A 14308-nucleotide genomic window follows, 5' to 3' on the forward strand; every position below is an offset into this window, starting at 1 on the left:
AGCTTCCGGTGGCGAGGCGAATGGCCTCACTCAGGGCCGCGTTCGGGGCTTCGCTCGCTGCTGCCGGGACCCGGCTGCAGTCCGTCGGCCTCGCGCTTCCGTCGCCCGCGCTCTGGTCCGCCTGGGCTGCTGCCATGGAGCCCACGCCGCGCTGGCTAGCGGCGCTGCGCTTTGACAACCGCGCCCTGCGCGCGCTACCGGTGGAAACGCCGCCGCCCGGGCCCGAGGACGTCCTGTCCACCCCGCGGCCGGTGCCCGGAGCCTGCTTCAGCCGCGCACGGCCCGCCCCGCTGCGGCGGCCGCGCCTCGTGGCGCTGTCGGGGCCCGCGCTGTCGCTGCTGGGGCTCGAGGCCAGCGAGGAGGCCGAGGTCGAGGCCGAAGCCGCACTTTTCTTCAGCGGCAATGCTCTGCTGCCGGGCGCCGAGCCCGCCGCGCACTGCTACTGTGGACACCAGTTCGGCCAGTTCGCTGGGCAGCTGGGCGACGGCGCCGCCATGTACCTGGGCGAGGTGTGCACTGCGGCCGGCGAGCGCTGGGAGCTGCAGCTCAAGGGCGCCGGCCCCACGCCCTTCTCCAGGTGCGGAACTCGGGGAGCTCCCAGGCGGCCCCCTTCTGCGCGCTTGGGTGAAACGAGAAGGGGCTCAGTGGTGCTCTTGGCCTGGGCTGGGACAGCCAGCCCGACGCCAGAAGAGCTCCATGGAGGGCTTAGTCCATAGAAGGTGGAGCGTCTTTGCAAAAGGTTTTGTGGAGGAAGGCATAAAGGCCTGATCGGGAGGTGCCCGGTGACAAGACTGAGAACAGGGAGTTAGGGGCTGTGTTCCCTGACAGACACTCTGTAGAGGTCGCCAGCTGCTGTTTTGTCAGGTGAAGCTGAAGGAGCACGCCTACGGCTGCCCGTTATGTTGTCAGAAACATACCGAGGACTTTGGAGCCAGTTCCGGGAATGATACTGTTTGTTTGCCCAGTTTTCGAGGTGAAGTGTTGAGACTAGTGTCCAGGCATCTGTTTTCCCGTGTTGCTTAAGCAATCTGCTTCCCCAACTTGCCCAGACTCTAGCAGGCCTCTCTGTGCACCGTCTAGGGACTGGAGGGACAGTCTCTTCTCATACCCACCTTCTCTGTGGCCATTCTCCCAAGCCTTTCAGTTCTAATCGCTCGCTCTCTCTCTCTCTCTCTCTCTCTCTCTCTCTCTCTCTCACACACACACACACACACACACACACACACACACACACACACACACACACACCATAGTTCTTGGATTCCTGTGGAAGTACCCAGGTGGTCCAAGACAGGCCTGTCCAAATCCATCCAGGCCCAAAGAGGCTCTTACCCAAGTCCTGCCTCCCAGGTCCAGACAGCACTTCGGGCTCTGTTTCTGGTTTTTATTACATGATTGTAAGATGCTTGTTAAGTAACTAAGAGATAGTGAGTTGGGGTTTTATGGCTTGATGCTACATCTGCCTCTTCTTCCAACCACCAGCGTGCCAACCATCCCCCACCAAGTGTCTTCATCTCAGGGGAGTTCTCAGAATAGTGGGGTCTTCCTCATCTTCCCACCCCCAAGCCTTTGATCTGTGCCCCAAGCCAAATTGATGGCTTCACCTGGCACTCTGCTGCTCGCCTGGAGCAAGTTAGCAGAGGTGTCCACTCTTGGAAAGAAGGGCAGATGCCACATTCCAGAGCCCACTCGTTCTGTGAGCAGCTCAAACTTCTTCATTTTGATATTTTTGTTCACAAGTTACAAAAAAAAAAAAAAAAAAAAAAAAAAAGCCTGTTGTCAGGATAACTTGATGTCGGAAGGCTTTGTTATTTATATCTTGTCATGGTGCTGAGAATCAAATCCAGAATCTCACAAGTTCTAGGCTACTACTGAGTCACATATCCAGCCACAAAAGATGCTTTTTATACGTACTTTTAGTTGGTGTTTCCATACCTGAGTCAGCTAAAATGTTTCCTTTAAGCCAGGGATCCCTTTGACAATTGCTTAGGTCTCATAATTGGTGTGTCAGGTCCCTGACCTCAATGCTTTGCCAAGACTTGAGGCTGACATTGGAGGTGGTTGTGGGGTCAAGGCTTCTAGAGCCCTGAGATGGGTAGGTGGCCTCTTCCCCTGCCTCCTCCCTGCCTTCAGGGAGGACTTCAGGGCAAGCGCTTGTGGTAAGCTCAAGAACTCTCCTGCTGGAGGCTGGAGAAATAGCTCAGAGGTTAAGAGGCTCCAGAGTTCCTGAGTTCGATTCCCCACAACCACATGATGGTTCACAACCATGTGATGGTTCACACAACCATCTAAATGAGATCTGGTGCCCTCTACTGGTGTGTATATACGTAATAAAGAAGAAATCTTTAAAAAAAAAAAAAAAAGCTGTACTGCCAAGCCTCAGCCCTGTGCACAGCAGCCTACCTGCATGCCAACATTAGGTTACAGAGAAGCCAGAATTGCCATGTGGTCACACAGCAAGGATGAGAGGGTAACACTGCCAGAAGAGAGCTCACAGGGCAGATCACATTTACTAGACTCCAACTAGGTTAGCACGGACTATGTTATCCATTTCTTTCTGTCTTGAGACAGGGTCTCACTACATAGCTCTGGCTCTCTTGAAACTTGCCACATATACTATGCTAGCCTTGAACTCAGATTCATCTACCTCCGCCTCCCAAGTGCTGGGATTAAAGGCATGTGTCTCCACACCAGACTTGATCTTAAAACTTTTGATTCTCCTGTCTTCCACATACTGTGGTTACAGGGCTGTACACAGTGTATTGGTTTGATCGGTTACAGGTAGGGGCCTCTGTTGGTTAGGGCATCCAAGGCATCCCTCATGCAAGGAGGGACTATGGATGTGGCCTGTCCAGATAGGTAAGCCATCACTGTGCTGGGCTCCCAATATTGTATTTTGCTAAAAACAAAACAGGCCCAGTGTGTGGAAAGAGTTCAAGGTATACAAACTACTCATAGAATGCAGTTGTGTCTCCCTTTTTGTTCTTTAGATCCCTGTAGCCCCTACTGAGTCTGTCACACGTAGACATATGGCCATGCAGTTTTGTTCCTTTAGGGGTGTGACATGTGCTGCATGTCCCAACAGCTGCTTGTCGCAGCACTGCCTACTATGCTGCAGTCACAGCAGTTTCTGCCTGCCCTTTGTGTTTGGAGCAGAGCCTGTGTCCTTCTCTGGGACCCAAGTAACAGCTTCCGTACCTGCTCGCTCAGGGTGTGCCTTGGTGTTTTCATTGCTGTGAAGAGACACTATGACCATGGCAACTCTTATAACATCAGACGTTTAATTGAAGGGGCTCACTTATGGTTTCAGGGGTTCAGTCCAGTATGATCATGAAAGGAAGCATGGATGGCAGTGTGCAGGCAGATGTGCTAGAGCTGAGTGTGCTACATCTTGTAGGCAACAGGAAGTCAACTGACTGTCACACTGAGGGAAGCTTGAGAAAAGAGACTTCAAAGCCTGCCCCCACAGTGACACATCCTCCAAGCTCACACCTCCTAATAATGCCGCTACCTTTGGGGGCCATTTTCTTTCAAACCTCCACAGTGATTTTCTGTTTATTTGGTTGGTTGGCTTTTTTCAAGACAAGGTTTCTCTGTAGCTTTGGAGCCTGTCCTGGAACTAGCTCTTGTAGACCATGGCCTAAAAGTCACCCGCCTGCCTCTGCCTCCCAAGTGCTGGGATTAAAGGTGTGCGCCTCTGTTTTTCATTATTGCAGATGGTGCTAATGTGTATAATGCAGTAATTATTGTAAGAGGGGTTTGTGTAAAACACTCCTGAAGACAAAACTGCAGATCTGAAGTGTTTTCTTGTCCCAGCCGTAGTTGTGTGACTGCCACACCAGAGCTCCTGTAACCTTTGCCTGACTGGCCCCCTGTCCTGGGTTTGATTCCAGACAGGCTGATGGTCGCAAAGTCCTGCGGTCAAGCATCCGTGAGTTCCTGTGCAGTGAAGCCATGTTTCACCTGGGGATCCCCACCACGAGGGCCGGGGCCTGCGTCACATCTGAGTCCACAGTGATTCGCGACGTGTTCTATGATGGTAATCCAAAATATGAAAAGTGCACGGTTGTGTTGCGTATAGCTCCCACTTTTATAAGGTAATGCCGGGGTCCATTAGGCCTGTCTACGTGCACTTGCTCATAGATCATAGAAGATCCATGCTTCTGCAGCCAGAATGTTGAACCCAGCTCGTGAATAAGCAACAGCACCTGGCTGTGGTCAGGATTTAACCCCAGATGCCTCTTGATGCCCCTTGACCAAGAACTACATAGAATTTCCACAAGAAAATAGCCTCATTTAATGTCACCATAAGCAGACTCCTATAGCTTTTTGTCCTAGTCATCCAGTAACTTCATTAACCTAGTCCTATCTAGCAGGCTCCTTTGTACCTTAGCTTGGAGCTATCTGAATAAGGAACTTCCAGGAGGTGGCTCATGTGTTCTTACGGCTCTCCATCCTGTCATGCCCAGACTAGTTGGCAATTTGTTACTCGCCACCCACCCCACACACTGTTGGTCTCTGGGAGGATGGAAAGAGGCCAGAGATGATAACCGCTTTACTCTAGATGTCCTTCACCCTAACTTGGTTGATATTTGAGTAGAAGCCTTCCTGTGCCGTACACAATGCTGGTAGCATCACTGGCCTCTGCCCACCAATTACCAGTAGCAACACAGTTACAATAAAAAAAATCAGCCGGGCATGGTGGTACACACCTTTAATCCCAGCACTCAAGAGTCAGAGGCAGGCAGATCTCTGATTTTGAGGCCAGCCTGGTCTACAGAGCGAGTTCCAGAACAGCCAGGGCTACACAGAGAAACCCTATCTCTGGTTAACAAAAGTCTTTGTACATGACTAGTATCCCTGTGGGACAGCCACCCTGCTGTAACTGCACTTCATGCATTCTCTCTGGTGGAGCCTGCTGGTCTTCACAGTATTTGGGGTATGCAAAAAACCCTGTGTGGAGTTGGAGTTGCCAAACTAGGCAGCCATGGTGGTTTCTGGGCCTGATGGGCCTCCCGGGATCTGTGAACTAGAGGTTACTTGTCATGTCTGTTACTCAGAGATCTGGCTAGGCTCTGGCTGGGTGTTGCTTTGTCTATTCAGCATGTTCTTTCCATTGTAGGGCTACAAGGCCTTGTAGCCATGCTGGTGTTTCTTTTTCTCACAAAGGGATGGGATCTGTCTGACATATTGAACACTGGGGTTTTTCCTGCAGATTTGGCTCCTTTGAAATTTTTAAGCCCCCAGATGAATACACAGGGCGTGCAGGCCCTAGCGTGGGACGGAATGATATCCGAGTGCAGATGCTCGACTATGTGATCAGCTCTTTCTACCCTGAAATCCAGGCTGCCCATACCAGCGACAGTGACAACATACAGAGGAACGCTGCCTTTTTCAGAGAGGTAGGCAGGTTTCCCACTGGGCCTCCCCATTGACCATGGGTTGAGTTCTACTTGTTGGCCAATGTGGTCACTGTGGCCAGAGACAGAGGCCTTTACCTGGTATCCCTGTCCTTTTCTGCTCCTTGCTGCTGCTCTCAGGTCCCATCATCTCCCTCAGCCTCATGAACCAGGGCTTTTGTTATTTTGAGACAGTTTTACCAAGTAGCATTGACTAGTCTGGAACTTGCTGTAAACCAGCCTCTGCCTCCTAAGTGTTGGGATTAAAGGCATGTGTCACCATACACTATACACCAGGGCGTTTTGATGGTTTGACAAGACACCTGGTACTGAGTACACCTACAAGAACCAAGAGGCCCAGCTAGTCTTGGAAGGAAGGACACAGGGACAGAAGCACTGTTGAGTGCTGGATACCTGCTGCATGGGTTGGTGGCCTCAACTTGGGGAGAAGAGATGTGGACACCCCTGCCCCCCAGCAAAGACCAGGCATAGTTCTGTTTCTGTGTGGCTTGGGCTAGACTAATACAAGTTATTACTGCTGATCGGCAGAATACTCCAAACATGAGTCCGTGGGGCTTTGTCCCACACCATGTCACTCCTATTTCCCACCTCTGGCACAGTTGCTGGAGATGTGGTGTGGCAGAGCCACAAAGCACCAGGAGGAGCTATGAGGCTCAGCTTTATGCTCTCACACAGAAACAGGGGTGATCTGGTGAACTTACACTGTCCCTTTAAGCTCCTGTCTTTATGTCATGAAACTAGAAGGCCAGTACTCCCTGGTTCCCAAGAACTCCTGTGCTTTTCACACAGGTGAGGCACAAAAGGCCAGTTGCTTGGGCAGTAGGGGCTGTAGTGTATTCCTGCGCTTGGGCTCCTTTTCTCCAGGCCACACTGGAACCCTCTGGTTGGGTCACTGGTGGGCTGCTGGGGACATGGCTGTATAGTACCCGGTGTGGGCATGGGATAGGAATGTCTAGGAAATGACAAGTGTGGTGTTTTCCTGGGCCTCAGTCTGGGATGCTGATTTTTATGCTTTATCCAGAATTGGTAGCAGATAAAAGAGGTGGTATATAAATCAACTCACCCCAAACATACTTCTGAAACACTGAGTGGTGAAGGGAGTATTTATAGTGGGCCCTAGACTGAGATCTGCTTAGAGAAAATCCACTGGCATCCAGGAGGTGCGCTGGGTGTTCTGGCATGAGTAAGGGCAGATGGGCTTCAAGGGACCAGGGAGGGAGCAACCAAAGCCTGTCCTGCTCCAGGTGACACGAAGAACAGCACGGATGGTGGCCGAATGGCAGTGTGTTGGCTTTTGCCATGGTGTACTCAACACTGACAACATGAGCATCGTGGGGCTCACTATTGACTATGGACCCTTTGGCTTCCTGGACAGGTAATGCCCTTAGGGTTACAGGTGATGGACCTTTTGCCTGTTGGTCACAGCATAGGGGTCATGGGTATGGGAAAGGAGCAGGGAACAGTAAGACCTACATGCTGCTCATGTGCCTTTTTTCAATGTTTCATTCCCAGCAGTGTCTGGTCAGCCATTCCTACAAGCCAGAAATCAAGGGGTTTTTTGGAACTCACTGTGTAATTCAGGCTGGTCTTGAACTTGTGATCCTCCTGTTTTAGGCTCCTGAATGATAGGATTATAGGAGTGTGCCATCATACTTGGCCTCCCTGGTGTTTTGAACAAAAAAGGATGATGTCTTAGCATATTAGAACAAGTCCCTCCACTGCCAGGGTGTAAGTGGGTCAAAGGAGTGAGGATGCGGGGGAGGGGGCAGAGCAGAGACAGATGTTAAGGATGGAGGTGCTATATATCCGGTAGCTTAAGTCTGTATGGGTCTCAAGGAGCTTCCCCCTGGCCTTGAGGCTGAACTGGTTGTGTTTAGGTAGAATAAAGTACGGCTATTCTAGAGTTCTTGGCATGGGCTCACAGGACCTGACAGAGCAAGAATGGTATCACATTAGCATAGTCATCAGTCTTCCCCAGGAGCCTGCCCTCCTGTGTCTCCCCTGATAGCACTTCTTTGTGTGGCAGATATGACCCTGACCATGTATGCAATGCCTCTGACAATGCTGGGCGCTACACATATAGCAAGCAGCCTCAGGTGTGCAAGTGGAATCTGCAGAAACTGGCTGAAGCCCTGGAGCCTGAGCTGCCACTTGCTCTGGGTGAGGCCATCCTAGCAGAGGAGTTTGACAGTGAATTCCAAAGGCACTATCTACAGAAGATGCGTAAGAAGCTGGGCCTTATTCGAGTGGAGCAGGAAGAAGATGGGACACTTGTGGCCAAGCTTCTGGAAACCATGCATCTTACTGGTGAGCCACAAAACCATCATTATGGGCAAATACTCAGTCAGTGGCACTGAGGACATTCTCATTTCCCAAACTGGAATTGTCTTCTTTAAATGTTCTCTGTCTACCTCCCCAAACACCACCTTTCTGTTTTCTGTAAATTTGACCACTCTAGGCACCTCAGTAGAATTTGTCTGTGACTGATTCTACTACACAGAAGATACGTAGGTTCTTCCATGTAATAACATGTCTGAATTTAACTCCATTTTTAATGCTGAATATCCAATGTCTATGGTAATGATCCCCTTGAGTCGTTCTTGGTTTTTTGTTTGTTTGTTTGTTTGTTTTGAGACAAGGTTTCTCTGTGGAACAGTCCTGTCTGTCCTGGAACTCACTTTGTAGATCAGGCTGGCCTCAAACTCACTGAGATCCGCCTACCTCTGCCTCCCAAATGCTGGGATTAAAGGCGTGAGCTACCACCACTGTCAGGCCACCCTATTGTTTGTTTGGTTTTTTTTTTAATGTTCATTGATGTTTGCCTGCATGTATGTCTATGTGAGGGTGTCAAAGCCCTGGAACTGGAGTTAAGACAGTTGTGAGCTACTATGTGGGTGCTGGGAATTGAACCCTGGTCCTCTGGGTTGAGAGCAGTGCTCTCAACCTCTGAGCCATCTCTGTAGCCCCACATTGGGTTTGCATATAATGCTACTTTCAAAGTATATGCCCAGCTTGTTTTTGCCTGTGTTAGTGTGACTACCCCGGCTTTTTTATTTTTTAATAAAATAAATGCAATAGGGTCTCTCTATATAACTTTGGTTGTTGTAGAACTTAGCGTGCACTAGGATGGGCTGGAACACAGATCTACCTGCCGCTGGTATTAAAGGCATGTGCCACAACCTCAGCCTCTTTAGATCATGTTTACATATGCAAGCATTTTATAGACAGGCTGAATCACATCTTTTTCTCCATTCTTTCAACCTGCCTCTCCATCGCAGGGATGGTAAATCCATTTACAGTTACAATTAATCCCTGACAAGTTTGTTTGTTTTTGTATGTCTTCTCTTTTGATTCTTTTCTCCATTACTCTGGCAGTATTTTCATCTTCTTTTCAAGATTGATTTATTTATGTGTATAGTATTCTGCCTGCAGGCCAAAAGAGGGCACCAGATCTCATTATAGATAGTTGTGAATCACATGTGAGTGCTGGGAATTGAACTCAGGACCTCTGGAAGAACAGCCATGTTTTCACCTTTTGAGACAGGGTCTCATTGTGTAGGTCCTAGTTGGCCTGGAACTTGCAATGTAGACCAGGCTAGCCTCAAACTCAAGAAATCTGCTTGCCTCTGTCCCCGGAATGCTAAGATTAAAGATGTGTGCCATCACAGTGCCTGGCCTTTTTAAAAACTATTATTCTGTGTGGGAAGGCAAATGTGCCCATGGTCCTACAAGCATGGCAGTCATTTTCAGGAATCCATCTCTCCTACCTGGGTAATGAGCACAGGTTGTCAACCACAGTGGCAGATGGCTCTATCCATTGAACCATATTATGTTTTGAAACTGTATGCTTGAACTGGGGAGATGACTCGCTCTGCAAGGATGAGAACCCAAGCCCTAACCCCTAGCACCCACATAAAAAGGCAGGTAACCTCAACATTGCAAGGTGGGGGAGGGCGCTTCCAGTTGAGTGTCTTGAATGAAGCAAGGCCTAGAGCAGTAGAGGAAGGCAGCAGAGATCTTGCTCTGGCCTTCTTGTGCATGCATCATATAGAGATTGGGAAGGCTGGTGAGATGGCCCATCACATCCTGAGGACCTGTGTTTGACTCCCAGAACCACAGAAAGATGGGGGAGAACTTATTCTATAAAGATGTCCTCTGACTTCCACACATGTACCACAGCATGTAAGCAAGATAAACTGGATTTTGCTATCTGGCCTAGAACTTGACAACCTCCTATGTACTGTGTGATTATAGGTATGTACTGCTACACCTGACTTCTCATTTTATAAAGTTGTTTTTCAAGACAGGGTTTCTCTGTGTAGCCCTGACTGTCCTGGAACTTGCAGAGATCTGCCTGGAGGCTTGTGCCACCACCACTTGGCTTTATTTTATGTTTTTAAGAAATTATTTTGTCCGCATGCATACTACAGTGTTGTACACAGCAGAGGTAGAAGTACAATTTCTAAGAGTCAATTATAGTTCCATGATTTGGGTCTTGGGGGATCAAACTAGAGCCAGTACATGTGGCAGTAAGCCATATCCATTGTCCACTGAGCAATCTTACCAGCCCTCATTTCCCATTTATTTGTGTATGTTGCTTAGAAGTTGCATGGTTCCAAGTAAAGATGATTGCTGGGTCAGGCTGACTGCTACAGTGTATCAAGTATAGTAAACAGGTATATCAAGGTGCCCTAAGCAGGCACTGTGACTGGGGTTCCCATGCTAGCCTTGGTTTTTGTCAGTGTCAATCCATTTTTCAGGTGACCTACAAAGGACTTGTAACAGATGTCTGGTGGCTGGGCAGGAGTTAAGGAGCCAGCATCTGCCTCCCAGCACCTGAGCAGCTCATTTTTCAGGTGCTGACTTCACAAACACCTTCTATATGCTGAGCTCCTTCCCGACCGAACCATCAGACTCAGCAGAGTTCATAACCAGGCTGACCTCCCAGTGTGCCTCTCTGGAAGAGCTGAGGCTTGCCTTCCGACCCCAGATGGATCCTCGGTGAGCAGACCCTTGGATTTCTTTTCAGAAGGGGAACAGCAGGGAGGCTGGAGACTGCCAGTAAGAATCCTTCACAGGTGCACTAGGAGCCTTGCAGCTGCCCCATTCCTGGGCATGAAATACAATAAGGCTACATTTCTGCAGCATTGAGGACCAGGGCACTAACACAAAGAAACAGAGCACACGTGGACTGGGATGGGGATGCCAAGCAGACTTTGCCTTCCCATACCATCTCTTACAGGGTGTGCACACTGCCCAGAGATGTGGGAAATGGTGGTAGTGGCTTATAGCTTTCAAATAACAACCCAGAGGCTAGTCATGCTAGTCATGCAGATGGGATTTAGTGGAGACTGGAGCAGTAATCATTGAGAAGAAATGGCACTTCCATTTGGTGGAAACACCATGGTCAGATGGTCTCTGACCTCCTCAGCTAACTACAGTACCTGGGTCCAGGGCATTCTGGAAGTTGCCCCAGCACCTGAGTCATATGGCTATCTACAAAGCAGCCAACCTCACAGCAAGACAAAGTCTGTATCCCATGCCACCCCTCCCTGCAGGCAACTCTCTATGATGCTGATGCTTGCACAGTCGAACCCACAGCTCTTTGCACTCATTGGCACTCAAGCAAATGTCACAAAGGAGCTAGAGCGTGTGGAACAACAGTCACGGCTGGAACAGTTGAGCCCCGCTGAATTGCAGAGCAGAAACACAGACCACTGGGAAACCTGGCTACAGAAGTACAGGTAGGCAACTTCCAGGGTCACCTGTCCAGGCTTCTTGGCACAATGGCACAAGGAGGTGGCTGCAGATGGCTCTGAATTGGGGGGAATGGAGAAAGCTGTTCTTGTTGGGAAAACCCAGCTAGGGATATAATTCCAGAGCCCGTCTGGACAAGGAGAAGGAGGGCGTCGGAGACACTGCTGCCTGGCAGGCCGAACGTATGCGCATCATGCATGCCAACAACCCCAAGTACGTCCTAAGGAACTATATTGCACAGAATGCCATTGAAGCTGCTGAAAACGGAGACTTCTCTGAGGCAAGTACACACCTGTGCCTACTATGTCCCTGGGAGGAAGGGCTGCCATTAAATATGCCCCTCCCCTAATTCTTCTCACCTATTCTCTAGGTGCGACGTGTTCTGAAGCTGCTAGAGTCTCCTTACTACAGTGACACAGCAGTCACTGAGGCCACAGGCCCTGAAGCAGTGGCAAGGACCACTGATGAGCAGTGTTCCTATAGCAGCAGACCACCCCTCTGGGCGGCAGAACTCTGTGTAACATGATCCTCATAGAGGCCTCGGTGTCCTCACATGTCTGGAGTCTCCCGAGGCTTCCCCGGCGCTGCTGAGTTGTTGAGACCACTGGGATCTCTACCCTAATGGTCTCTCCATGATGGCAGAGATCTCCAGTCAAAACCTGACCCATCTCTGTCTGATACCACCTTAGCAGTATTGCTCTGACCTAGCACTCAACATGCCCCGCACACTGTGCTTCATGCCAATAGAGGAACTGTTTCATGCTTATAAGTGGTACAAACAGGGCTAAATAAGCCTTGTAGCCTGTTTGCATATCTTGCCACAAAGGGCTGGGCCTGACACCTGTTAAAACTCCCAGGCCCCTAAATAAAGCAGCCTTTTCAGGTCTGTCTGTGTGCTCACTACCCTAGCCCCAGACAGGTCAAATGGAAATGCAGCACCATGATCTTGTCTGTCCTCAGGAGTCCTGGTAGTAGTTGTTGAAGTTGATGCGAAGCAGGAAGTCCTCAAGGTGAGGCTGGTAGCCACGGTTCACAAGGTTAGTCACCACTGGAGAAACATTCAGCTCTCAGACCCCGCCCACCCTATGCCTTGCCACCCCAGCAGCCCAGCCCAACAGGAGGGCTCACCTTTGAAGAGGAAGTGGGAGTAGTACTTGAAGGTGCTGTAGGACTGCTGCATGAGTGGGAAGTTGGGGTGCTCGGCTCCACGAGGGCCAGTAGCCGGGCCCCAGGTCTGAGAGATGAGCTGGCTTCGGAACTTGAGCACCAGGCTGAAGATGCTATGGATGATGTTCATGACTGGTGCTGCCTTCTCTGTCAGTAGGCCCCTAGTAAAGGGTAGAGCTGCTGGTGGTCTGCCCAGTGACTTGGGCACACCCAAATGCAGGTGCCTGTCTCACCTGAAAACAGCCCTATGCAGGTACTCAGCATGGGCCCGCTGGATCTCCTCCAAGTCACCCACTACAGCTAGCCGGGCTCTGAACTCACACCAGCTGACATGCAGGATCTGGTTTGCAATGTAGCCCTGGATGACCTTCACGAAATGCTGCATCTCATGCTTAAACAGCTGCAGCTGGCGGAACTGCACTGAGCCAGCTGTGTGGCTCACTAGGGCTGTTGGAGAACAAACAGGGTGAGCGTCAGCCTGAAGCCACACATGGGATGAACTTAGGCCAGGCCTCACCTGTGCGCTTGAGGTGGAAGCAGATGTCTTTGAGTGTCCACATCATGAGCTTCAACTGCAACAGGAAGGAGAAGATACCACTGTACTTGTTCAGGCAGCTCTCGGTGATAACGATGTTGAGGGGCCAGTCAACCTGTTTAGGAACCCCAACTTAGCACCTGCAGCTGCAGGACAAACCTCCCCTACACACCCATGGCAGGACACTGCTGACCTTGTACCTGAGCTCCAGGCAGCTCAGCACATCAGGGGCATTAGGGGCAAACACCTCAGGCAGGTACTTGAGGGCAAGAGACAGGTTGGTAGCATGTGGGGTGTCCCCATGGAGGCTATACTGCAGTGCCTTGCTCAGGATGCTGTTAAGGACCAATGGGTTGAGCAGCTCCCCAGGTGTCTGTCCAGCCCCTAGCTAAGAAAGTGAAGAGACAATGTTTCAAGGAGTTCCAGGTTTATGTCCTTCCCTCCCTACTTGCCTAGCAACCCAAGTTCTGCCCAAGCAGCACTGTCACCATGTGGGTGGGTCTGAGGCCTGCAGCCACCCACATCCTACCCACAACACCTCTACTGGCCAGTCTGATTCCAACTCCAACCTTTTCAAAGAGCAGGTCACTAAGAGACTGAGCAAACTCTCCGTCTTCCATCAGCAGGAAATGCCGCAGCGCTTCAAAATGTGTCTCGAGGTGCAACTCCACAAAGAAATAGTCAACTGCAGCTTTGTTCACCAAGGTGACACTGGTGGAGGGAAGCTGGAAGTTAGGGCGGCAGGCAGGAAAGGGCAGGTAGTTGCAGTTGGGCAGGTAGCGGCACTCACTGGGCAGCCAGAGGTGCTGTCAGGGAGCGCTTCATAAGAACAGGCAAGGTCAGCAGCTCACTGAGCTGCACCGCACTCTCGTCTACTGCTGACTGAACCTGGGGATCCACAGGGAAAGCAAAGGCCTGGGGAAGCAGGTGGTGTACCAGGTGGGCAACAGGAGGTTCTGCTGTGGGAAACAAAATAGACTTGCTGAAACTTAGGCATGCAGTGGCCTAGAGCACTCCCAGCCCCCACCTGCCCACTGTAGCTGACCCACTCACACATAGACTCATAGTTGTCTGGGTACTGCTCCAGGTGGTAGAGCTTTGTGAGGTCTGCCAAATAGGCTTGCTCCTTGTCCCAGCGTCTGGCCTCAGTCTCTGTGTCTGATAACTCCTCACTAGGGCCTGGGACAGCTGTGTCTTCCTAAAAAGAGGTCAACCTCAAGAACTGCATCCCCACCCAGTACACTCTGCCCTGTCCCCCCACTTTGCCTGTGCTGAAAATGGGCATATAGGAATCACATGTGGTGACATTCCCTACATGGTCCCCTGACCTGTGAGCTTGGAGGCCATGGAGAGAGGTCTTCAGCATCCCTGTTCCTCCCTGGACCTGAAAAGATACAAAAAGGGTAGGAGGGCCAACAGTCCCCAGTAC

General features: G+C 50.6%; 2 protein-coding genes across 3 annotated transcripts in view; one reads left to right on the forward strand and one right to left on the reverse strand.

The window, feature by feature from the left end:
- Selenoo (selenoprotein O) lies at positions 1 to 12063 on the forward strand. Its single transcript, XM_085678853.2, has 9 exons — positions 1 to 577; positions 3894 to 4097; positions 5216 to 5402; positions 6665 to 6795; positions 7447 to 7727; positions 10277 to 10421; positions 10979 to 11164; positions 11301 to 11457; positions 11548 to 12063. The coding sequence occupies exons 1-9, from the start codon at positions 21 to 23 to the stop codon at positions 11710 to 11712; spliced, it is 2013 nt and encodes a 670-aa protein (XP_085534979.2). The 5' UTR covers positions 1 to 20; the 3' UTR covers positions 11713 to 12063.
- The window catches only part of Tubgcp6 (tubulin gamma complex component 6), a 21923-nt gene continuing 17397 nt past the window's right edge, over positions 9783 to 14308 (reverse strand). The window contains exons 17-25 of one of the 2 annotated variants that reach the window (XM_048444883.3): positions 14208 to 14263; positions 13933 to 14077; positions 13670 to 13838; positions 13449 to 13590; positions 13073 to 13267; positions 12862 to 12994; positions 12578 to 12791; positions 12306 to 12505; positions 9783 to 12225 (exon numbers count right to left, since the gene is read on the reverse strand). In XM_048444883.3, the coding sequence (XP_048300840.3) occupies positions 12134 to 12225; positions 12306 to 12505; positions 12578 to 12791; positions 12862 to 12994; positions 13073 to 13267; positions 13449 to 13590; positions 13670 to 13838; positions 13933 to 14077; positions 14208 to 14263 (1346 nt within the window). In that variant the 3' untranslated portion in view covers positions 9783 to 12133. Of the gene's footprint in view, positions 12226 to 12305; positions 12506 to 12577; positions 12792 to 12861; positions 12995 to 13072; positions 13268 to 13448; positions 13591 to 13669; positions 13839 to 13932; positions 14078 to 14207; positions 14264 to 14308 lie in introns of those variants that run through there. The other variant, XR_007234187.3, reaches the window with a different exon arrangement.

The sequence above is a fragment of the Myodes glareolus genome, chromosome 19, assembly GCF_982192425.1.
Source record: "Myodes glareolus chromosome 19, mMyoGla1.1, whole genome shotgun sequence".
Taxonomy (NCBI): Eukaryota; Metazoa; Chordata; class Mammalia; order Rodentia; family Cricetidae; genus Myodes; species Myodes glareolus.